Raw genomic sequence first — 23912 nt, 5'->3', positions numbered from 1 at the left:
CATTTGTAATATATTGCATTCGAAAGTATATGCATTTTTAATATAAAATGATAATGAGAAAAATTGGGCGAGAGACGCGAAATAAAACAATGCTATTTTAAGGAACTTTTTTATAAAGCGCAATTAAGGATTGCTGTTAATAGTCATAAAATTATGATGCGGTTCAACCGCTGAAATACGGTTTATGTGTGTTTCGCTTTTAATCTTCAAAAGGACAGGAATTTTTTTTTTTTAACATCCAACCGATTCTTAAAACGATGTTAGTGAGATTTTATCTAAATTACAATCTTCCAACCTACGAAGCAGCATTTTACTCCTCGACTACAAACGTTTATCTCCGGGCATGTTCAATTTTCGCTCTGTTTTACAACTACTGTTTCACACCATACGCAGTCTGTCCCGAAACACATGAATTATCGCAAAAATGCCAATTGCAAGCAACAAGATTTCAGCAAGAAGCCATTTCAAATTTAGTTCCTCTTAGCGATATTAATTTACTGAGGGCTTAGGTGAATAAAACACATAACATGAACTTGCAAAAACGGATTTCATTTCATTTCGGTGCTATAAAAAAATATTGTGAGTGATATAAATATTGGTCTGTAGAGGACACATTTAATTTGTAGCTATCTTGGAGTGGTTTTATTGCTTGGAGAACGCTACGCCGGGGTGACGTTTGCCATGCTTTGAATCAATAATAATTCAAACAATATATCAGTCCTTCGTAAAACATTTTTATATTTTTACTTACTGAAAGAAATTTCATTTGGCATGATTCGTGTAAGATTTCACCCTTGAAAATGAATAGCGCAGTAATTTAGTATATTTTAAAGAGAAAGCCGTAATGAAAGTTAGGTAAATTTCCGTCAACGATTTTCCTCTAAAGCAAGAGTGAGTATATATCGAACGTTAGCATCAGTAAACATACGTACCTCACATTAAACCACAATTCCTGTTTCTTTCTAGCTGTCACTGAAGATATTCGAGGACTTACGATGAGTTTTAACCGCAAAACCTGCTAACACACGGTGAAATACAAACGCAGGGTAAAATTAGAATTTTTACCTCTTCAGTTCCTAGCAACAGTATACATGTCATTTTAGACAAATGAGTAAATGACATCACACTTAGGTCAAGTTTTCACTTAAGAAGGCGGGGTCTAGCTGAGTTTAATTTGCCGTCGGTGAGACAAAGTCTATATGTTAATAGTGTATTCTCACAATTTGATGTTGAGGAGGAACATAATTTACATTTTGTGAAAACCGTTGTTTGTCTGAGTAATTAAACGTTAATTTTGCAAGGGTAGTGGTAACTGAACGTTCAAAAAAATTCAAATGAAACTTAGTGCGATAAATTCACTGCGAAATATTTTAAACTACATGCAGTTTAATTTAGAGTTTGCTAAATAAATCAAGCACACAAAAACCATTTACTCAGTATAGTATAACAAAATGTCATACATCATATTTTTCGTTACTTTTGGAACTTGCGTTCTAACATTACTCATCTACAGGCATAGAAAGTTAAACCCACTGGTTATTACTGTGAAAGCAACCCCAGATTGGAGGAAATTTCGGAAACTACAATATCCAATTATTGAACTGGAAGTTCTTTATAAGAATCACTCTTTGGATTGATAAAAAAAAAAATACGTTTGGGGGTAAATTACCCTTTTCATAAGAATATGTTTTATAATGAAACCAAATTAATATTGATCACGTTTAGACCGGAATGTCTAAGACCTTTCGAGGCCAGACGTTACAAAATTAGGTGTTAAAACAATTCATTTCTTTAATGCGTACTTGAATAAAAGAAGTTAAGAAATAATAATAAGAGTAAAATGAATTTAATACTTTATGGCTTAAAACACAGGCAATTTTATTTACTTTTTTTAAATTAAATACATCCAGCAATGAATCATTCTTGCCGAACTGGCAAAGCAAAGAAGAACATGTTTTTGTTCTTCTGTATTCACAGTTGATCCTCAATTAGGTGATATTAAAATACCCGTCGTATCTCCGGTTATAATGTTATTAATTCTGTTATGCATTTCCTGTAAGAAAATCCAATTAACTCTTATAAGATGAAAAAAACAATAATACATTGCTTCTTTGAAACTCTCACTACTGTCTGAATCTTTTCATGGAAAGCTTAAATAAAGAATTGTAAGCGGTTCGCTTTTCATCGACTCAGCTGCACCCAGGTACCCAGGTTTAAGATCAAATAAATTACAGCAATATTTCTGGAAGAAAGTCGCTATGTTTATAGCCGATTCAGTAGTCGGTAATGCATTAACGTATGGCTATCATGTTAATAATGGACCAATTTTTTGAAGCAAACAGGAAGAAATAAAAGTGCGTAAATGTAATCAGTAATTTTATGTACCATATTATAAAAAAGCAAATAAAATTTTTTAAGCATAAAATGAAATTATTTTTAAAAAACTAAAGGTTATTAAAAAAATTTACAAACATCAAGTAATTGTAATGTACGTCATGTTATCCTTTTGGATATTTTTATTGGAAAAGTTCAAGGGCGGTAACTGATTGAAATGAATACCCAACAATAATTCCATTTAATTCATCGTGAATGCCACTTCCTCCATGAATTCGTAGCCAACTCAACGCATTATACTCAGCCTCGCCAAAGTGTCAATTAGCCAAAGTAAAATGAGAGAAAGCAATAAAAGAAAAGACCATTTCTCCTATTTGTTTTGAAACCGCGAGCTTTCCGTATAAGGTAGTGACTGTTTATCCCGTTATACACCTTGCACAGGGATCCAATCAGATTCCCATCTTGTTGTGATTTTTGTTGCCCTTTCCTTTAAAGGCCAAGTAATACGGGCAACATTTTCTTGCTATTTATCGCGCAACAAATGCTGCTTTGCAAGTTGCGATTGTTTGTTGATCGTATTAAGGGACTATTATCACCTTCGCGCGCAACAAATTTTCATGTTGCAGAAACAAGGCATTGTTTCTACTTTCTAACACATGAAAATTTCAGCGCTGCACGTGGAGGCGGGTGATAATACGTGTAACAAACGATCGCAACTTGCAAAGCAGCATTTGTTGTGTGACAAATTGCAAGAAAATGTTGCCCGTATTACTTGGCCTTTACGAGATGTAGCCCTCCCTGCATTCTGTGGGTTGTTTTGTCTTGGCTGAAATTACTGTCTGTCTAGCTTTGGCCACATTTTTTCACTTGTAAGAATAGTCGCTCAAAAATCGTCTTTTTCTTCTTCGTTCAAATACATATTTCCTTGCGTAACATGGCTTGTAAACTGTCAGGATATTTGCTTTCACAGCGTACCCCGTCAAGATTCGTGCGTACAAACTGGATCTTATGCAGCAATTTAAATTGCTTTGGTAACCGCCAAATCTGCCGAGGGCTTTGTGGTCACTTCTTTATCTCACATTATAATATTTTATCAGGCAAGTCGTCGAATTTTCTTTTTCTGACAAAAAAGGAATTTTTGATAAACTAATCAATCAGGTACAGTAAACAACTTTAACTCGAGCGATTAATATAAGTTTCCCATAATTTATCCGAACCATGCCAAGCTACAAATAAGACGTAAGCGAACTCTTTGGAAAGTATTTCGGAAATAATTCCCGTAGTATTTTAGATACCAAGCTTGAGCTTAAAACTATATTATTTTACTGAATCAAAACTGACCTTTCTCTCTCTCCAGAAATAATATACCCAACATGGCCATTGAATTTTCCTTTTCAACGCATATATTTGTTATATGTTGGTGTCGACTTCAAAGCATGTACCGCAAGGAAGGGACTACCAGAATATCTTAGAGCTGGAATTGCCTTTTTTCTGTTATCGATTAAAACCGATCGATAGAAATCTTATGTTACCGTTATCAGGTCATTCGCTTCCGTCGAAATTCATTAACGTTTTGAAAGCTTTAACTTCCTCAAGATGCATTGATCGTGATGTGCCTGCATGTCTCTCTTTGAAATGTACTATGGGTCTATACTCAGTTCTGCTTAAACGGATTTTCGTTTGTTTTGAAATGCGGACTACGGCTCATATTCTGATATGAGCTGTATCGGCACTGGAAATGCGACTGTATGCTACATCACTCCGCAAATTATATGAGGAAAAATCTCCTGCCTACTACCTCACGCTTATACACGAAGTAAATATTCGAGAAATCCAACCTCTTTAACCGCCCCGTATTTGTGCACTTTACAAACTGGCGAAACGCCCAGAAATAATCCAGAGTTAACAACGTAAAAAAATATATATAGATGATTTGATCGAAAAATATATATTTTAAACACCGAAAGTTGAAGTCTTACCTGTAAATTAGAGACAAAAAACGCCTCAGTAAAGAGGAAAAAAATGATCCACAGCTATGAAAAAAACAACGCCGCTTACAGCAAAACCTATAGCTATCTGACGAATAAACGGGTTGAAAATCTCAAGCGGGTAAACAAATTGCGAATAAATCCCCTGCAGTTTACTTCCAGTTTGCTACAAAATGATTGATTTAATTCTCGCACAGTGGTTCGACTGTTCCTTGCAATACGTTTTTCAAGATGACTGCTGACATAGTTGCAAAACAGAATCGTGCTACCCGTTGCTAATCTCCCACTCAGATTTTCAAAGTTGATTGATTTGCCTTCAGCGGTCCCGTGCCAAGACACTCCACTAATTTAAAAGTGAAGATAAGCGGGCTTTTAGAAAATAGGTTTTACCTTGGTGTCAAGAAACTGAACAATATTGTACCGCATGTCAGAAAGAAAAAAAACGAATGTCAGATTGCCGTTTGTTGGTCCTTATATTCCCAAACTAAAACTAGAAATCTCGGAGCAGGTGTTTTTAAACCAGAAATCCAGCTGCCAACTTCGAAAACCGATCTCCTCATTATGCTGGGCTTTCTAATACTGTAAATCATAGGATTTCGGAACATAAGTATAGCATTGCCGTGTAATATCAATTGCATTTGTATTTTTGTGGGACTTTTGGTGTTAGTTTGTGAGCAATATAGTATTGATGCCATATTCCTGGGCGATATAAATATATTTTCATCATTGTAAACTAAACAACAGAGATCGCAGGAATATATTCTTATTTTCTTTTCTGCATAAGCGCCCCTTAAATCATTAAGCTGGCATTAAATACTAAGTAAATATACCAGATACGAATGAATTCAGTTACAAATATTTACCGTAGGATATAGACATTTGGACCATTTTAGCTCGTCGACGGTTAATCCCTCAGTGTGACGCAGTCCAAAATTCATTTTACGCGAGTTTCGTGAACTACGACCCACACTAAGAACCATACTTCACACTGGGCGTTATCTCTTTAATCAAACTTCCCTCTGTCCAACTTAATCCACAAATATAATTACACAACACATGAGTCTTTTGTCCTCACCGGGCTTGTCTTCTGATGAAATATAGGGTGGTGGTTTGTATGAAAGCTCGGGTTTATAATTTAGCAAGGACAAGGACCTCTAAATCGCTTATATTTATTTTTATCTCCATCTAATTACTTTTAGTAGAGAGCAGTTGGAGTTTTAGTTGGGTTACCCTATGGTTTGCTCGAGCAGTTTGTGTTGAATCCTACTGGGCACATTTTAAAGGACTTCCTTTCACTTTGGGGAATCGAGAAAGCCTTATTATAATTCTCCTACAAAACCTCGTGGATTTAGTGAAACATCTAGCCAATATTTTCTAAACCTTTTCTTCAATTTTCCACCTTTCTTTCTTTGTTTAGGTCAGCTCCATAAAGTTGTCTGTTTCCCATCGCTCGGCTATCCATCCCAAAATTGTCCCGATCAGTCGACTAAAACAAGATAAACCGAGGAAAGACCTGACTTTAAGTGTATATGACAAATTTGTTTATTTGCTTGATCAAATCTTCATGTTGTTCTCGTATGAAAATCGAAACAAAATTCGTTATCAATTTGTCTTACCCGCGTTTAAGGCGTATGTCAAATTTCACTTCTAGTGCGCACAAGACGAGAGACTGGGATTAGTAGGACCGTGACGTCAACACAGGAACGCTATTGTAGTCTCGCGATTTCTTAATTCCTCAGTTGTTTTTTCGTGTGTAGAGGACTGAAACTGTGTGAACGAAAATATGAATGGGATTATTGAATACTCAGAATTAAACAACTGAGGAATAGAGAAACTGCAGTCATTCCCCAGTCTCGACAATTATATCTTTCCTGTGAATTCCAATTTCCCGGCATAGTAAATCGAACGTTCGAAAATCGAACTCAATCGAACTCAATCGAACTCAATCCGTGGATTGAGTTCGATTGAGTTCGGCAATCGAACGAAATCGAACACCAGACTTTCAGTGAGTTCGATTTCCGAACAAATCGAATTCAATCGAACAAATCGAACTCAATCGAACTCAACCCATCTGATTGTGTTCGATTGAGTTCGGAAACCGAACTCAATCGAACACAATTTAATTGATTGAGTTGGATTGGCTGTGGTAAACCCATACAAAGCAAGCCCAAAGCAAGCCTTTCTCGCCTATTTTCTTTTAAACCTGGAAAGCTTCGCCATCCTTGACGTCAAAGCGACATTCCTGGTAGCTTTTTTGCTACGCATTTGAACCTTACAATCCACAGCGCATCTGAAGCCATTTCTGCGTAATTTCTTCGTTTACGAAAAACACGTGCGCTACACTCCGGACTGAAGTAACTCGAGCTCCCAAGATGATCTGGTTAGGGATTTTCAAAGCCTGTTTTACAGAAATCACGAATTCGAAAATCGAACGTTCGATTGGGTTCGATTGATTTTTTGTCTTTTCGGTGAGTTCGATTTCGTTCGATTGCCGAACTCAATCGAACTCAATCCACGGATTGAGTTCGATTGAGTTCGATTGGGTTCGATTGAAATTTAGTTCGATTGGGTTCGATTTACTATGCCGGGCAATTTGCACTGAATTAAATGTGTTCGCAGACGTCTGATTATGAGAGGTCATTTAGATAGGGCCAGTTTGAGATGTAAACAAAGCATATTAATCTTGGAAACAATCGAGAATAGAGGGTAGACAAATGGAATAAGAAATAACAGGGAAATGGGAACCAAATATTTTGTAGGGATGGCGTTAACGATTTCAAGAAAAGATCCTGAGATCTAAATCTCCTTTGTTCTTGTTTCGTGTGTGAGCGCCTTTCCTATTGAATAACAATACACAAAACCTTTGTAGCGGTTGGTGTTGGGCGAAGAGATCTTTTGGATTAGATGATTTTTTATATGGCCTTCTCTCATCGATTTCACCGGATCATAACAAAATATTAACTAATCCGTCTGGAAATTCCATGTATCTGATCATCAAAGCTTCCTATTTTTTTTTTTGAGAAAAATTTTATACAATTTGCCCGTCAGACTCCTGCCAGACTCTCCGGATTAACATGTTAGAACAAGACCACAAGTTTACTATACAATACACAATCAGCTGGCTATAAGTTTAGCTATTTCTTCGGCTAAAAAGGCAAGCCCTAATTAGCTCAAATGTTGATCACTGTCAAATTGACGTATATGCCATAGTGACAAGTTATTTTACCTTATTGGTCACGCCATGCTTTACATCAGTAACCGTAGTCACACATCACTGGATGTTGCTGTCAAAACAACGCAAGGAAGACTATAAATTTGCGATAGTTCGCTGCAATGTAATTCTCAGTAGAGCAGAGGATAAGCTCCCAACTTCGGATTGACAACTGACACCGGCTGTGATTGTCTTCCTGTCACAAGTACAATCAGGATTTTGGTCACGCCAGTTGATTCGTGCCGCCCTTGATACAGTATACTGTCTACCCACCCATCCGGTGACCGAATCAAAAGGTCATGGGAGCATTACTAGTGGAGTAGTTTGAACCATTTTCCTCCTCATTGGTACGTTTTTTTGGCGAGGGCTTGGTTTCTTGATGCAATATTTCTTCATGCGGTCTATAAAAATACAACAGGATCTCGTCGGAAAGGCAAGGCGGGGGTGGGAGGGCTGGATAATCGCAATTACTCCTTATAATTAAGAAGAGTTAAAAATCCCTTATTCCCAAAATAACAAGGCTGTTACATGTTATCCCTAAAATGTCAAGTTATCCGTAGAAAAATTAAAACTATCGCTACGTGCATTCGCGGTCGCTTCCGGTCGCCAAACAATACGCTTTTGCTGTTGATTAAAATGCTTTGTTAGTGTTGCTTTATTTTATACCTAAGTTATATTGTAACACGGATCCCTTTTGCTTTCGGGGGAAAAAATGGCGTGTAGAGAGTAAACTGAATAAGGGCGAGCTGCCGTTCGCTTTTCGAAAATCCTAGCCGAAAATGAGAGATTCCGAAGATAAAATTCCGTTCGCAATAAATTTCCCACTTACTGCTGTATTAGATGTATTAACTTGTTCAAACATCTCTTGTAACTGAGCTCCAAAAAGAAAACGGCATTTTCCCCGTTATAATTAGGTTAGGTGACCTCGAGTGTTGGCCTTTGTCTCAGCTTATTTTATTGCTGTTTTTAAACCCAATTATAAACAGTGAATGTGCATTTTCAAATAGTTAAATGCTGATAAAATCGGCTTCTAACTGTCTGAAGTCACTTGAAATTAATTTTAGTTAGAAATTAAAATTTTGTGTTTACTCACCTCTCGTGACTAATTTAGCTGCTGTGCCATACTCCAGGCCATACTTTACTCGGTTTTAGTTGGATCAGTGCCTAGTCTAGCAAGGAAACAAACTTTGACCTCCCGTGAAAGACAGGATCCACAAGTCCAATAATAAAGGGGTGGTTATAAAAACCTTAGCAAATGTGGCGAAACCAAGAACATTCCCTGCGCTGGCACAGTAAATACTTACAGTAACCAGTGGAGTCATTGCACTGTACTTATCAATATGAGGGTCCATATTATGATCAATGCTCATATCGATTTTGTGACCTCTGAGTTGACTCGTCTCAAGTCATCTCTAGCTCTCTTGTCTTTGAGGAGAAGCACGCGCGAGGGAAATGCGCGTTCGAGGGAAGAGAAGCACGTTGGAGTGAAAGGCCGAGTGACCGGTTAGCTCAGTTGGTAGAGTGCCGGACTACCGTGCGGGAGGTCGCGGGTTCAAACCCCGGCCGGACCACCACTCAGGGTCTTTAAAAAGTGCTGCCTTTGTTCTGACATCTGCAAATGGTTAGACTTTCTAGTCTTCTCGGATAAGGACGGTAAACCGTAGGCCCCGTCTCACAAACCTTATTTGTAAATAACTCTGTGGGACGTTAAAGAACCCACTAACTATTCGCAAAGAGTAGGGGACGTAGTTTCCGGTGTTGTGGTCTGGTCTTTGTGCGTATATTCCGTATATTCCGGGTCCGCAGTAATTGGCTTTAGCTGTTGCGGTATCCCTGTTCATATTGGACAAAGCTAAATAAATAAATAAATAAATAAATAAATAAATAAATAAATAAATAAATAAATAAATAAATAAATAAATCAATAAATAAATAAATCAATAAATCAATAAATAAAAAGCCTTGCATGACGATTGCGTGACACCTTGCCCAACCTACAGGGGGCGAGAAGATGAGAGACCCTGGGAACGAGGTTGCCTCATTGTCTTTTCCTGTGGTTGCTCTATCTGGGAACGAGGCTACCAACGGCGCCCCTTGGTCCGCCCCTTACATTAGAGTCCAAGCTACTCGGCCGAGGAAGGAACGCCTGGCTGTTATCTCACATGATCTCACATAAGGTCATCATTTTCGGGTGGGTATACAGACCTCTTTCAAGTATTGATCGCTTCCTGTCAACAACCAGGAGTTTATTTGGGACTTCCTTTATTTGTGTTTGGTTTCTTTGCTATGTCTTACGCACCTTTTGTTCGGCTGTGTCGTGGTTTTGTTAGCAGGCGAGTTGTAAACCCCATAGTCGCGCGAAACATGGCAAGTGAACGAAGACATAAGGTTCTTGTCACTCGAACAGTCCCACAAGCTGCTATTGAAATTCTCAAATCTTCTCAAAGGTAAACAATAATATTGGTGACTGAAGTTTTTCAATATCTTATATCAGGTGCAATTTTTAAATACCATTGTTATAAAACACACGTGTACTGTACGATCTGGCATACTGGTATTGTCAGCATACATGTACATCCTAATCACTGAATCAGACAAAATTCCAGACAGACAATAAGATAAACGTTACTCCCTTCAACGATTTATTTATTGTAGTTTTTCTTTTCTACTCTTTTTTTTACATTCTACTAGTTATTGAATATCAAAGGTCCAAATGCACTACTGATCCACACCATTCGTTTTCTTATTTTACTCAATATTATTTTGCTATAGTCTAGTCAGTGCAGCACATCAAATCAATAGAATCAGTCACTGAATAATACAGTGAATTTATTTATTTACCAGTGGATCCTATCCCTCAAATTTGAGGATTATTGGCTAGGGTCAGTATTACGTACAAATATTAATTAATATCAATTAGGATTAATGAGCAGGTATATGGTTTATACAACAACAACAACAACAACAACAACAACAACAACAGCAACTTTATTTGTACCCATTTTATACTGCTTATCTGTTGCTTGAATGACTCTAGATAATGCGCCGATCAAATCGAAACTTCAACATTCCCCGCCCGGGCAAACCCCGGGCATTTGACTATTTTCTGTGCCCGGGAGTGGGGAATTTGACGGGTAAGGCCTTCCCGGGGGTGGGAAATTTGACCTTGCCTGGGTGGGGTGGGGAAAATTGAACCGGAAGTGTCAGGTTTTAAATCGCTTTTTGGGGGGTTGCCGAAGTCGCTAACAGCTATAAACACGTGTTTGGACGAGATGGAAGAGTTTAAAGGAAGAGATACAGCATTAAAAAAAAAGCTTCAAAAAAAGGTCTTCAAAAGTGAGAGTGATTAAATTTTAATTATTTTTATAGATTGTATATAAACGATGTAGATTTTTTATACAATGAGTCAAGCTGCGGCTTTGTCCCGCAGTGAATAGTGAAAGAAATAAACACTGTCGAATGAAAAACCGCTTTGGCTTAAATTGCAGAATATCCTGCCACTCGAACAACATTCTACGTAGCCGGCTAACTAATTATTAACAACCTTTGCCGTTTTTTCGGAGTTAGAACAGCTTACACTTGCTGATTGACATTGTCCGACTTAATAAATTCAATTTCCAATCATTAGTTTCAATGTTAAAGTTGTGGTTTTTGTAGTAACTCATGACAGGAGCCGACAACGATTGTTCTTTAGGAGGGGCATTTGACAGACAAATCCGACGATAAGGTAGGGCATTTGAACACCATTTTGGCCCAAGGGGGCGGGAATTTGAACGATCTAATCTTCAAAAGTTCAAATGCCCGGGGTTTGCCCGGGGGGGGGGGGGGGGGGGATGTTGAAGTTTCGAGTTGATCGGCGCATAACAGTGATCATTGAAAACCAAAGCAAGTAGATTGTTCCACTGGATGACAATTTTGGGGGGAAAAGAGAGTTGCTCAGAAGTTCACCAGTGAACATGTAACATTAATAGATCTGAGTGGAGCAAAATTTGATGAGTTGCTAACCAAGCAGTTTAAAAACAGTTGAAATTACTATCACCCCTGGTGGGGTACTCCTCCGAGTTTTGGTGGGTGTGTGTGGCTCCATTCTTTCTCAGACAATTTTCAGATCTGGTTTCTAGACTCTACACCTGTCTCTGTAAAATCCATACCAATTTTCCGATTTTCAGACAAAAATGGTTAAAATCTACAATTAACACTATATAATTTCTGGGCATGAACAAGATTGTTGTTGTTGTTGTTGTTGTTGTCTGAACCCTATTTCAGGCCAAAATGGCTCAAAAACCCTTCTGTGGTGCCGCACATACCTATATGACAAGGAAAGGCCTGTTAATACCTTTAAAAAGTAGAATATTAACCAAACTTTTCAACTTCTCATTATTTAAAAGCTGTGATTTAGATCACTGGGACTCAGATGATCCTATCCCAAGAGATGAACTTTTGAAGCGAGTTTCTGGCCTGGATGGACTGTACTGTCTTCTTACTGAAAAAATAGACGCAGAGTTACTTGATGCAGCTGGTGAGTAACTGGTTAGGAAGAGTTTTCGGGGAAATTATACATTGTAAAGGTCAATGTAACTTTTCGTCTTTTTCATTTCCTTCATGACAAATTATTACTGCTTGAAAATCTCTGGTAGTTTCTAAGCAGAAATGAAAGCCACCAAAATTGGAGGGCCTGGTGGACTGAATTGACAGTGCACAATAGCCTTAGAATCCTGTTAGCTCTAGATTTGATATTTTAGCAGACAGACTGGTTATCATATTTGAGATGCATTTCTTTCTTTCCTTTTTATCAATGAAAAGACTTGAATATGAGGAATAAGCATTATTACAACACAAAATTATGATTAATTTCTTTAATTTGTTTTCTGTTCCCATAAAAAAAAATGAACAAAGCATCCGAGGTCCTCTATTGTTGTTAGTAGCTTTTTAAGTTTTTAGCAGAAGTCATCAGCTTACAATGTGAATTCATTGAATTCAGGCCTTCAGACCAAAAAAATAAATTATAGTCTAGAACTGCATTTCTTACAAACATGTAATAGCCATTCTGTGTGAAAAATAAAGCTACATGTAGTTTGAGGAAATTTGGAGGCTAATACCAAATCAGCACTTCAAGTGCACCCTTTTTCACCTAACTTTTTCAACTTGTGCTGGAGATCATTGGACAGGAGAATGAGTGTAACATGGGGTCACATTACTGGGGTGAGTTGCATAAAATGTAATGTTGGGCATTTGCTAATGCCAGACCTTCATCCCAGTCACATTCAGTATTTTAACGTCTGATGATAGCATTTACACCTGGGTTTAAGTTTTATGCAACTCATCCCCTGGAGTCTCGCACCTCCCTAATGCACCTCACGTGGGAGAAGGCAGTCCATTGAATGATAACAGAGGATAAGTTAATGTCAAATATATCTCCTACTCTGTGTATACTCTCGCCATCTCTTCAGAAACTCATCATTTCTTCCTCCCATCCTCGATTATTTTCGCTAACTGACACTCAAACATCTTCCATTTGATTTCTACCTGGTACAGTCAGTTTTGGTCCCATTCACTTAATAGTACTTTCAGGAAGACTACAAACTTTTTTTTACCTGCAGCACTGAGAAAAAGAGAGAAAACATTAAACCATTCCTATCACCTCTCATGCCTTCTCCCTTCCCTGTGTTTCCTCATCCCAGGGGAAGTTTGAGGAGTAACTTCAACAAACAGCCTACCAAAAATGAAACCTTTGCAAGTAGCTTTTCAACTAATTTTCAGTCAGTTGTGAAAATGGCTCTCACTGCCCATATTCTTTCATTAAAAAGTAAAGTTATTTATTGAACAACTCTCTTTTAATATAGTTTTGTAGATTATTTTAAAGGGTGCAAAGCATGACAAACACTACCCATTGCAACTTATTTTTATGTTAAAAATTATTCAGAATTGGACATTAAGATGCCTTGCCAGTTTGGTCTCAATATTTCATCCTTTTTTGTATAATTTGAACAGGTCCTCAGCTTAAAGTTGTAAGCACAATGTCGGTTGGGTTTGATCATGTCAGGTTGCCAGAAGCTGCAAAAAGGTGTGAATTTTATTCCAAATTGTTTAAATGTTGTGGTATTTCTTTAAGTTTGTTATTTGTTGCAAAAGGCTCAAATGGTATGATCGAATGTAACTATGCTAGCACTGCAATATTTCATGGCATATACAATGTAGTTTGCAATATGCAATTTGACAACATGTAATTTTCGGGAAATAATGTGATGGAACATGTCACATTTATTCCATTGCGCATATGCCACACATGACACTCCAATCCTAGCAGTATGCAGGATGTTTGTCCCATGAACCTAGTTTAATAGCCTTTAAGCTCCCACAAGTCTCCTGTAGCTCAGTGGTAGAGTATCCAAACTAGTAATCGGAAGGTCTTAGGTTCAACTCCTGATAGGAGCACTCAGATATTTTTTCCGAGTATGCCTGTGTCATTTGTTGAATAATATATCATTCTCATGTAATTTTCTGTTGTACTGTAGAGGAGTCACTGTTGGCCACACTCCAGGAGTGTTAACAGATGCCACTGTAAGTCATTCGTTACTTGTTGCTTCTAAAAGATGAATAAGTAAATATCCAACGTGAGGAAGAATGTATGATCTGATATCCAAACACTCTGAAAAGTGGGTAAAAAATGTGAGGCACGAATTCAGCTGAGTTTTTTTTAACCAACCTTGAGTTCTTTGGAAACTTGACTAAAGCACTCTTTTGGGTCTTTGATGTTAGTAGCTTCTCAAACCATTAATAGTTCTTGGAGAAATTCAGAGCAAAAGTTCACCAAATTTTTTGAGAACTAAGATCACATTTCCAAACCTTCATGGTAGTGATTTAAATTCCTTTGCTTTCTCTTCGTGAATTATTAATCAGTTTGAGAAGCGAGTTTCATTGCGTGCCCTTCTTCTGACATCGAAAGTGATTATGTTTTTGATAAACTCTTTATAATTATGTGACACAAGGTTGAATGTAATGCAAAACATGATTTTTTTTTGTAGGCCACTTTAACAGTAGGATTACTGTTGACAGTTCAGCGACGATTGGTTGAAGCAGCTGCAGAAGTCAAAAAGTAATTTTCAAGATAATCTTTTAATAATATTGCCTTTAAGTCATACATGTAGGTTAAACTATTCTTACATGTACGTAATACTTCTGATAAATTTCAATGCTGTCAATTTATTTTGATGACAGAGATACCGGTAATACTGAATACAGTGAAACATTAAACAGCAGCGGGATATGAGAGCCATGACAACCAGCATTGTAGGGGTCATGGGTTTGAATCCCATTTAAGTCTGAAGTTATTTTTCCTTGACATGGGCTTTCCTTTCACAAATGCTTTTACCCTATCTAGTCAGGAGGACGGGATTTTGCCCGCGGTGACTTTGAACCTGAATTCTTAAGTTTTTAATATTTGTGTTAGCACCATGAAACTTATTAGTAACTTTTTCAAAAATTTATCTGGGAAGAATTTAATGTGGTTGGTTAGTGTTCATTGACTTTGATATTACCATGGCAATCAGTCAAAATCAAAGTGATAAAAATTTTTATATCCCTAAGGGGTATAATGTTAAACTATTAAGGAGGCTCGAGGCAGTTTTTTTGGACTCAGGGTGGAAGTTTTGAAATTACAATCTCGCATACAAGATAAACTTTGATCTCCTTCATACTGCATCATCATTTCAACATATGATCAAAGTTAATTTTCTCATCGGTTTCCAAGCAACAGCTATTACCATAGCAACGGAAGCGCAGAGCCTCTCATTTTAAACATTGTCGATTATCTCGAAATCTAGTCAGACACTTTATGACGAAACTTTAGGGATTTAACCTACTCAATCTAGACAACTTGTAGGCGAAATTAGAAAAAAATCTGTAAGAATGTTTTCAAGTAAATAATGAATCAATTTTTACGGGGTGATTTTGTTTATTCCAGCATTTTTCAGCAATATCTTTGGCAAAATGAAACTTGACACTTTGTCTTTTCAGTCAAAGGGTCTTTCCTGATAGCAAAACATTCTGAATTTTTATTGAGCTTCATGGGTGTCTCTGATTTTAAGATATTTATGTTTGAAAACAGTGAAAATAAAGCGCATATGAATGAAAAAGTTCATACTTTGCAAAAATCGAGATATCTTTTAAATGCCCCCACAGATTTTTCTGTTAAATTACATGTAATTCTTTTCGATATCTACGCAAGTTTTAGGCTCAGGAACCGAAATTGGTGTTAGATAAGAAGGCTGAATCTTGGTCAAGTTTCAGTTGTTATTCGCTTTCTCCGAACAAGAATTTTATTTTTTTGTCCCGGTCTATTTCACTGCTATTCATGTGCAAAAAGTAACATTTACCTAAATATATGCTCCTGCTTCTCAAGTCTTCCATTGTAAATTCCAAGTCCAAAAAAACTGCCGTGAGCCTACATAATTATTATGTTTCCACTACCCTCTCCCCTCCCCTCCAGTTTTGGATGCAGGGCAACCCTAGTTTTCTGGGCCCCTCCACACAATCCATACATGTCATACATAAGTTCTGAAGGGATAATTTATCAATTCTTTAATCAATTTTGACAGTAAACTTGTTAGACCTGGTGAAAAACAATAAGTACACAAAGTTACTTAGTTTGAGTCGGATGCGCTAGTTAGGTTTAGCCCCATATCACAAAACACTGCTTGTTTGTTTTATTTGTTTTCAGTGGTGGGTGGGGCACATGGAAACCTCTGTGGATGTGCGGACCAACACTAATGGGAAGTACTGTTGGAATTGTGGGATTTGGAAGAATTGGTCAGTATTTTATTACAATAATTTGTATGAATTCGGCACAAAGAGCTCCAAAATGTGCTACAGTAAATATGATGTAGTGGTACATAGTTACCTAATACTTAACAATTATCCTGTGAAAATAACCATGCAAAATATCGCCTGATACTTAGCTGACAAGAACAACCAGAACAACTTCCACTTTAAATACCCATATAATTTTTGAAATACACTAATCATTATAGTTTCAAATGAGATAAATTATACGCAGGCAGTTTGTGTTAACTGATTTGAAAAAAACAATTGCTGTTTGCCGTAGGTTATAAAGGCCTGTGGCGTCACTGAAAATTATGTACTTATCAATTTATATTCCTTCAGGAGTGGCAGTGGCTCAAAGATTGGCTCCATTTGGTGTATCAAGATTCATTTATTGTGATACCCACAAAAAAACAGAGAGTGGTGAGTAAACATATTAGTTTGTAGAATGGAATGGATCACAGCGTGGACAGGGGTAACCCACTATAAAAGCTAAGTACATATGTGCAGCACCAAAGGGTATGGGTTTTTGAGCTGTTTTTGTCTGAAATAGGGTATCAATTTTAACCATTTTGGTCTGAAAGTCCCAAATAAAATGGGTAACTGGATTTGAGAAACGAGATCTGAACATGGGTGTGAATTTTAGAGGCCAGTTTTAAATGAAGGGTACGGCAAAAATACATATTTTGATCTGAAATAGGGTCAAGGTTTGGAGAACCAAGCCTCACGTCCCCACCCATGATTCCAAGGAGTTCACCCCTCCCCCGCCAGTAACAATAGCTACTTGGTTGATTCAATAGGGAGCTTAAGCAACGATGACGGCGACGACAACGACAACGCCACAAAACAATAGGTTTAATGAGCAAAAACAATCGCTCTGCACGTGCGTTTTACATTTTGGTACATTTCTTCACTGTCCTCTGCAAAACAACATCATGAAATGACTAAATTCTAGGTTTTTTGGAGAACGGAGCACGGAGAATTTTTCATTTTCTTTCTTCATGTTTCTTAACTTGAATGCCACTCCTACCAATTTGATTCCTGGATAGTTCGCCATTTCTGTAGAAGTTGAGCGAGTTGAAATAATCGCGAAGTAGCACAAATGAAATAAAGTTATATTTTCAGGTGACGTTTTCGTTGCCGTTACCGCCGTCGCATCCCATGAATGATTGTGAATAAGCAGGGTTTTCATTAATTTTTGTGGTGGGAGGGGTTTTAACAGTGACTAGAATGTCACCATTCATTAATGTGTCTTGTTCAGACTGGCTTTAAATCTCCCCAAAGGTAGGTACCATGTTCAGAGTGAATGGACGCTAGTACCTGGGTCTGATATTAAGACTCCTGGATAGGCCAGCCTACAACATCACAGACCAACTAAACTAACCAGAAATAGTCTTTATAATATTTAGCTCCTTAAAACGTTGTTTAATTTTGTTCCAGAGGAGAGAAAAGTGACACCAAAGGCACAACACGGTAGGATTTCCATCTTTCTTCCACTGTCAGAGTACGCAGTAGTCTAGTACACATGAAATTCAAATAATTATTAGCGTCACCCCATGGTTCATTTTGGTGGATATCTGTTCAGAAGGTCTTAACTGACTCTGAAATTCAGATTTAGTCGTAATTAATGAAAAGCTATTGTCCTGACGCTTTAAAATCGCGTTCAAAACGCGTTTCAAACGCGTTCAAAACACGTTTAAAGCACGTTTAAAACGGATTAAAAACGCATTTTAAAAGCGTACAAAACGCGGTCAAATCGGGTTCGAAACGCGTACAGACAACGCGTTCAAAACCTGTTTAAAACGTGTACACAAAACGTGTTTAAAACGCCTACCAAAAACGTTTAACACGCGTTTAAAACGCGTCAAAAAAAGAATTACCCCTTTAGCAAGATGTTGGCTGAAAATTTCGTAACACTGGAAACCTAATTCCTTTCGATTTCAGAGGGGCAAATATCTGACCAGTCTCGTTAAAAATGCAAAATAAGGTCAGCTAGCATTTTCGTAACAGCTCATAAATTCGGGAAATAAGATTCCGTTTCCTAAGTGTAACATGATCAGAATTGAACATGTCTCGCAATCTTTTTGTTCTCGCAGCCATAGTGAGAAACAGAAGTCGGTTCTACTTCGTGCAACGGTGGCTGCAAACAAAAACGTTGCGAGGCATGTTCATTTCAGGACATGTTACACTAGGCAACGATTCATGCAACTTGTGTCGCAACAAAACTGCGAAACAAGTTGCAAGAAAAATTGCCTTGTGTAACAGCGCCTTAATGACCCAACGCGTAAACTGCAAGTGTAAAAGTGTTTTTAACTTCGTTGACCCCCTGGATTACCTAAATCCTATTTGATCACCCATGTTGGGTAACTAATTGTATCTGTGCATTCCCATATTCCATATTCCTACTTGAAAGGCCTTGTGAACAAATATTTTATCTTGTGTTTTGTAGTTGATATGGACACACTTTTTAAGGAGTCAGACTTCGTGACCGCGCATACTGCTCTAACACCTGAAACAGCTGGTAAGAGAAAAGATGGGTCAACATTCACAATCTCCCAGAGCATGAACGTACAGCCAATATCCTAGGCCTGCGTAGCTGGCGGTATTGTCCGCGCGTGAACATAACGTTTTTGCGCGTCAACGAGCGAGTAAATAAAAGAAAGTCAAATCGCCTTTTCCCCATGTCTCTCGCGGCTTCACTGTTCCTTCACCCAATTTTCGTCTGTGCCGAACACCCCGCCAGCTACGGAGGCCAGGTGGCTGGTGGAATTTGAAGGAGAGGGCATGCAAAAAGAAATTGTCTTCTAAAGAGGGAATGGGGAGTTACCTAAAACAAAGCTGGGTGATTTTTCTCTGAGAGAAATGCAACAAAAAGTTAAATACATGAAATATCATATATTTGAACTGCAGATGAAAGATTTATGAATGAAAAGCTGAGTAAAAAGTATTTTAAACGGACAACTTGATTCCACCCTCCCCCAACTCCCTTTTACCTCCCTTTTATATTATTATAGATTCAAGCTCATCTACTGTCATGCACTTGGTATAATTTGGGGAGTGGATACTTCCGTCTGTGGAATGCAATGTCGTGTAATATTAGAGGATTAACAAGTTTAGAGATTTTTATAAACGAGTGAATAATTTACAATCAATAATATTAATCAACTGACAGATATTATTTAATCTGACAGAAAGGTCTAGAGAAATTTCTGACAGAGAATGAAATCTATCGGTTATCGTTAGCTGTGAATGAAAAGGGTGAATTTGAGATTCTGACGCGTTTGACGAAATATATCTTTTTGTTTTAGAAATGTTCAACAAGGATGCATTCTCAAAGATGAAAAGTAATGCAGTATTTGTAAATACCAGCAGGTAATCAATTTTCCGGGAATCATTTAATCACAACTGATTAAAATGGTTCTACATTCATCTGTAAATGCATTAAAAAAACAGCGTTTACTTCATAAAGCAAAACAATCTCCTCCAAAATTGACTCTCTTGCGTTTGGCTTCCCTCTTAATTGGATTGGAAGAACTTAAGTTCAGGAAGAGGGTGTTTTTCTTGTTTGTTTGTTTGTTTGTTTGTTTTGTGTCTGGCTGCCATCTTGTATTGGATTGGAACACTTTAGGGGAAGGAGTGTTCGTTGTTTTCGCCAGCATTTCCAAGCTAGTAAACAGAGCTCCAAGACGCTTAGCCTTCTTCTTAGAAGACTCGAGGTTTCCCACGCTACGTTGGGTCACGTGACTACATTTCCGTAAACATGCAAGCAATCCGTTATGGAAAAAATAATTTTATCAGGAATGGAAAGAGCATGGCTAGTATGCAAATTTTCAGGCCGATATCCCAACAGGGGAATTTCTATTTGCCGTTTGAATTTGAAAGGATTTGTATGGGAAGACGAAACCTCGCCCTCGATCGCTTCAATGCTTTTCCGTACAAATTCTTGTAAACCTTCAAATTGCCATAAAATCTCACCCTTGTGGTATAATGGCTTAAAATTTTCTCGTATAGTTAATTTTCTCACACTATTTTTTATTTCTTGCGGTAACAGCGCACCCGTTTCTCGTTTAGACGATGAATTACGGAAAATTTATTTGGAAAGAGCATATAGAAACGCAAGTATTCAAAGCGTCCCAAATAGCGCCTTTGTACGGCACTGGTCTGAATTGAAATGTGTTTTCTCGCTAATTGAAACATGCTCTTTCCATTACTGGAATTCATTTAGCTCCAGCTTCAAGTTTTACGGTAATTGATCACATGACCAATTGTTGACGTCATTTTGATTGTTTTAGGGGAGGAGTGGTAAACCAGAATGATTTATACGAAGCTCTCAAGACTGGCCAAATATGGGTAAGTTGGTATTGCTGTGACTCATTTGGAAGAAGAATTCTTGTAATCACAACCGGTATCTTTCTTGACTGTATTCGATGTTACTGAAAGGAAGAACAGACCTGTAATTACCATAGTAAATTGAGGGACTGGTTATAAAACTTTGCCATGAAAACAATGGTGCTGCAATTTATGTTGGAAGGGCCATGACAGTGCACAATCCTTGTTTGAATGTTCAAACTACAGTTGAATATTTTAACACGAACGTTTCTACTGGTCAGTTGCTCCAACACATTTCAAAATCTGGTGTCCTCTGTGCACTGTCAAGGCCAAAAATGCTAATAAAAACATACAACAAAGAAATTTGTCAGGCTTCATAACCATTGCTTTTTGTTAACTATGTTGTAACCCATCCCTTTGGCGCTGTGCAGCTATGGAAACTTTCAGAAAAAAAGAATCAAAAACTTTTATTTCGAGTGCTGATTTTACACCTTTTTTCGTTTTCTTTTGTCAAGTCTCTCTCGTTATGTTTCTTGACCATGGGCGGTCCTTCTTTGCTGTTCAATAGTAATGGTTCTGTGGGTGAGTAACGAGTGAATACGCGTGTAATGGTCCACCGCGTAGACACGGTGACGCACGTTGTCGCGAGAAGAGCAATTTCCATGTGTTCACAGTGTCTGTTCTTTGCTGCCCCGCCACTTTAGCGGAGAGAGAGAGACTGCTTCCGCTTGTAGTCAAACTTTGTCCCTCAAGACTTATTTTGCTAAACGGACACTGTACTCTAAACTGGAACTTTTACACTTGTTAGTTTGCAAGCTGAGCTACTGGATTGACACGCGGAGACAAAAAGAAACTCAATGAAGAATTTAGAAACTTGTTCAATAATCCTCGTTAAAGACTCCTTGCAATGTTTATTGGGCTCGTTTTCCGCGTAAGCGTGTAAGAACAAGGGTCGAGACTGTTAGTTACAGGTGTAAACTCTATTAAAGCGGCACCTGGTTAAAACTATTGTGCTCCTACTTCACTTTTTTAGGATGAAAAATGCGAGTATATGTGTTTTTTTTCTGTAATTTGTTTATTTTACCATTATTATTTTTTTTTATCGTTGTTACTGCTGTTTTCCTCTATTTTTTTCTTATTCTTTATTTTATGTAAACCACAGTTGTAACTGAAGCATCTCTTAATAAAGATTATATTGACAAAATAATATTCCAAAGTATTATGTGACTGGTTTGTTTTCCAGGGCGCTGGTTTAGATGTCACTGTGCCTGAGCCGCTTCCATTAGACCATCCACTTCTAACTTTAAAGAACTGTGGTAAGATAATTAAGATACATGTATAACAATCAACGAAACTTGCTTCAACGCCTTCAGGCTTCAGGCACCATCAAAAAGATCCCTTTTTTATAGGGAATCTCCAATTTTACAACAAATTGCTGTTAAGGTTTTTTCGGAAATAATGTCTAAATTTCAAAGCTCAGTTTAAAAAGTGGAGCTAGCATTTTAGTGTTTTAAAAATTGAATTTTATTATCGTGTGTTTCTGCGCGCCGCCATTTTGTATTCATGACGTCATGCTGTCGCCCAGTTAGTCTACTTAACAATTAGACGGCGAGCTCGACGAGCTTGGCGAGGGGCGAAGCCCCGAGCCAACTATCAAAGGCGATAGAAACCGAGAGCGAGCCGTCTAATTGTTTTAGCATACCTCAGGGATCGATCTATGAAGCAAAAAAATCTTTATATTTCATAAATTTTAATATATTTGTGCAATGATGCATGCTAAATCGCGCGCGCTCTGACAAACTGCCGTCTATCGATCGATAGACGGCACCTGTGTAGCCAATCAGATTGCGCGTTACGCGATAGTCGGTCACTGAGGTATGCTAAATAACGATAGGAGCAACCGTATGACGCCATAAAATCCAAAATGGCGGCGCGCGGGAAATTTAGACGTTAAAATGGGCGATAAACTAAGCTTTGAAATTTATAATGGATAAGAGAATCGACTCTGCAGTGTGTGTTAAAGTGCTAAAGTAAACCCATGAATTTCCCACTGAGCGTTAGCCCTGGTAAGGAAATTTGAGAAAACAATCTTCGACCTCGGTGGCGATCAAATTTTCGTGAGATAGTTATTTCTCACCTTGTTTATCTTTTTACTCCGCAGTTGTACTCCCTCACATTGGCAGCGCCGAAGAATCTACACGCGAGGCTATGGCGATTCTTGCAGCGAAAAATCTTCTAGCAGGGCTGGCGGGAGAGAGTCTACCCGCTCAAGCAAAGCTTTGATATGTAGGACTTGAACTATCTTTTATCTAGACAAACCACTGATGGCTTTTCTGCAGTAAGGAACAAAATGATAGTTGCATGTAGTGTGGGTTCAGGTTTTGATATTATGAGAATTGGAATTGCGTGTGGTTAAGGTACCGTTTCTGTGCCATGGTTAAATCGCGTAGCGTATGGGTGTTATGGCCGTGTGGTTATTAAAGATAAATCTCATTTATCTTCAAACAACGAAAATAAGAGTTTTCAATTTTGAAGTGGCTTGGTTTTTATTTAATAACGGCTTTGTTGTATTCCTGGGATAAGTATTAAGCAATTGTAATAGTTCATATATTCACTGCAATATTTCAGGAGAATATGTATTACACGGCCGGAATGCAATAACTATCATATCTGTAATAATATTGTCACATTGCAAAAGATATGCCCAGGTAATCAATAAGAAACTTAAGGTAAAAAGTGATAACATTATCTACGTGACTGATAAGAAATGTATTCTAGAGATACCGGTTAATATATGACCTGGCGGTATATACGTTGAGGTAATGTACTTTAACCACTTCAAAGATATAAATTAATATTTTGCATGTTAAATAAGATGATGATGCAGCATTGAATAAACTGCCTGATACCCTGATATTGTTGCAGTCGTTTCTTTTGTGAAAGTAAGAGGTCAAAAAAATGATTTATAACTCTGTGTTATTTGGTAATTAACTTAAGGATTCCTTTGCACTTGTCGCTGCATTTTACCCTAAATAGTTCTGATGTTTCGAATCAAAATTTTCAGGTATTCACCCAGAACGATGGAGAAGGATTTCATTTCTTGTAAAAGTGTAAAATGACAAAAACAAACAAACAAACAACGACTACGTATACCGCAAACAAAAACACGGAGAGCTTTTAAAAGGTTTTGGATTTTACTTATTCATTATAACTACATCATTAAGGGAACT

At 37.7% G+C, this 23912-nt stretch overlaps 2 protein-coding genes across 7 annotated transcripts in view; one reads left to right on the top strand and one right to left on the bottom strand.

Annotated features, from left to right (window-relative positions):
• LOC146456649 (gamma-aminobutyric acid type B receptor subunit 1-like) overlaps positions 1-7709 on the bottom strand; it is a 66970-nt gene extending 59261 nt beyond the window's left edge. For 3 of the 6 annotated variants that reach the window (XM_085093145.1, XM_085093139.1, XM_085093148.1), the window contains exon 1: positions 933-1038. The gene's annotated coding sequence lies outside the window, so the exon portion shown is untranslated. Of the gene's footprint in view, positions 1-932; positions 1062-7548 lie in introns of those variants that run through there. The other 3 variants (XM_085093140.1, XM_085093143.1, XM_085093144.1) reach the window with 2 other exon arrangements.
• A 1985-nt stretch (positions 7710-9694) lies between these two features.
• LOC146456648 (glyoxylate reductase/hydroxypyruvate reductase-like) lies at positions 9695-23596 on the top strand. Its single transcript, XM_085093096.1, has 13 exons — positions 9695-9980; positions 11922-12052; positions 13525-13597; positions 14049-14094; positions 14559-14629; positions 16253-16341; positions 16696-16776; positions 17794-17826; positions 18803-18874; positions 19662-19725; positions 20646-20703; positions 21926-21998; positions 22844-23596. Exons 1-13 carry the CDS (start codon positions 9820-9822, stop codon positions 22963-22965), a joined length of 1074 nt encoding a protein of 357 aa, XP_084949222.1. The 5' UTR covers positions 9695-9819; the 3' UTR covers positions 22966-23596.
• The last annotated feature ends 316 nt before the right edge of the window (positions 23597-23912 follow it).

Source organism: Pavona decussata, unplaced genomic scaffold (genome assembly GCF_977016875.1).
Source record: "Pavona decussata unplaced genomic scaffold, jaPavDecu1.1 SCAFFOLD_254, whole genome shotgun sequence".
NCBI lineage: Eukaryota > Metazoa > Cnidaria > Anthozoa > Scleractinia > Agariciidae > Pavona > Pavona decussata.
Note: the sequence above shows the minus strand (reverse complement) of the source record. Positions and strands in the feature narration are given on the sequence as shown.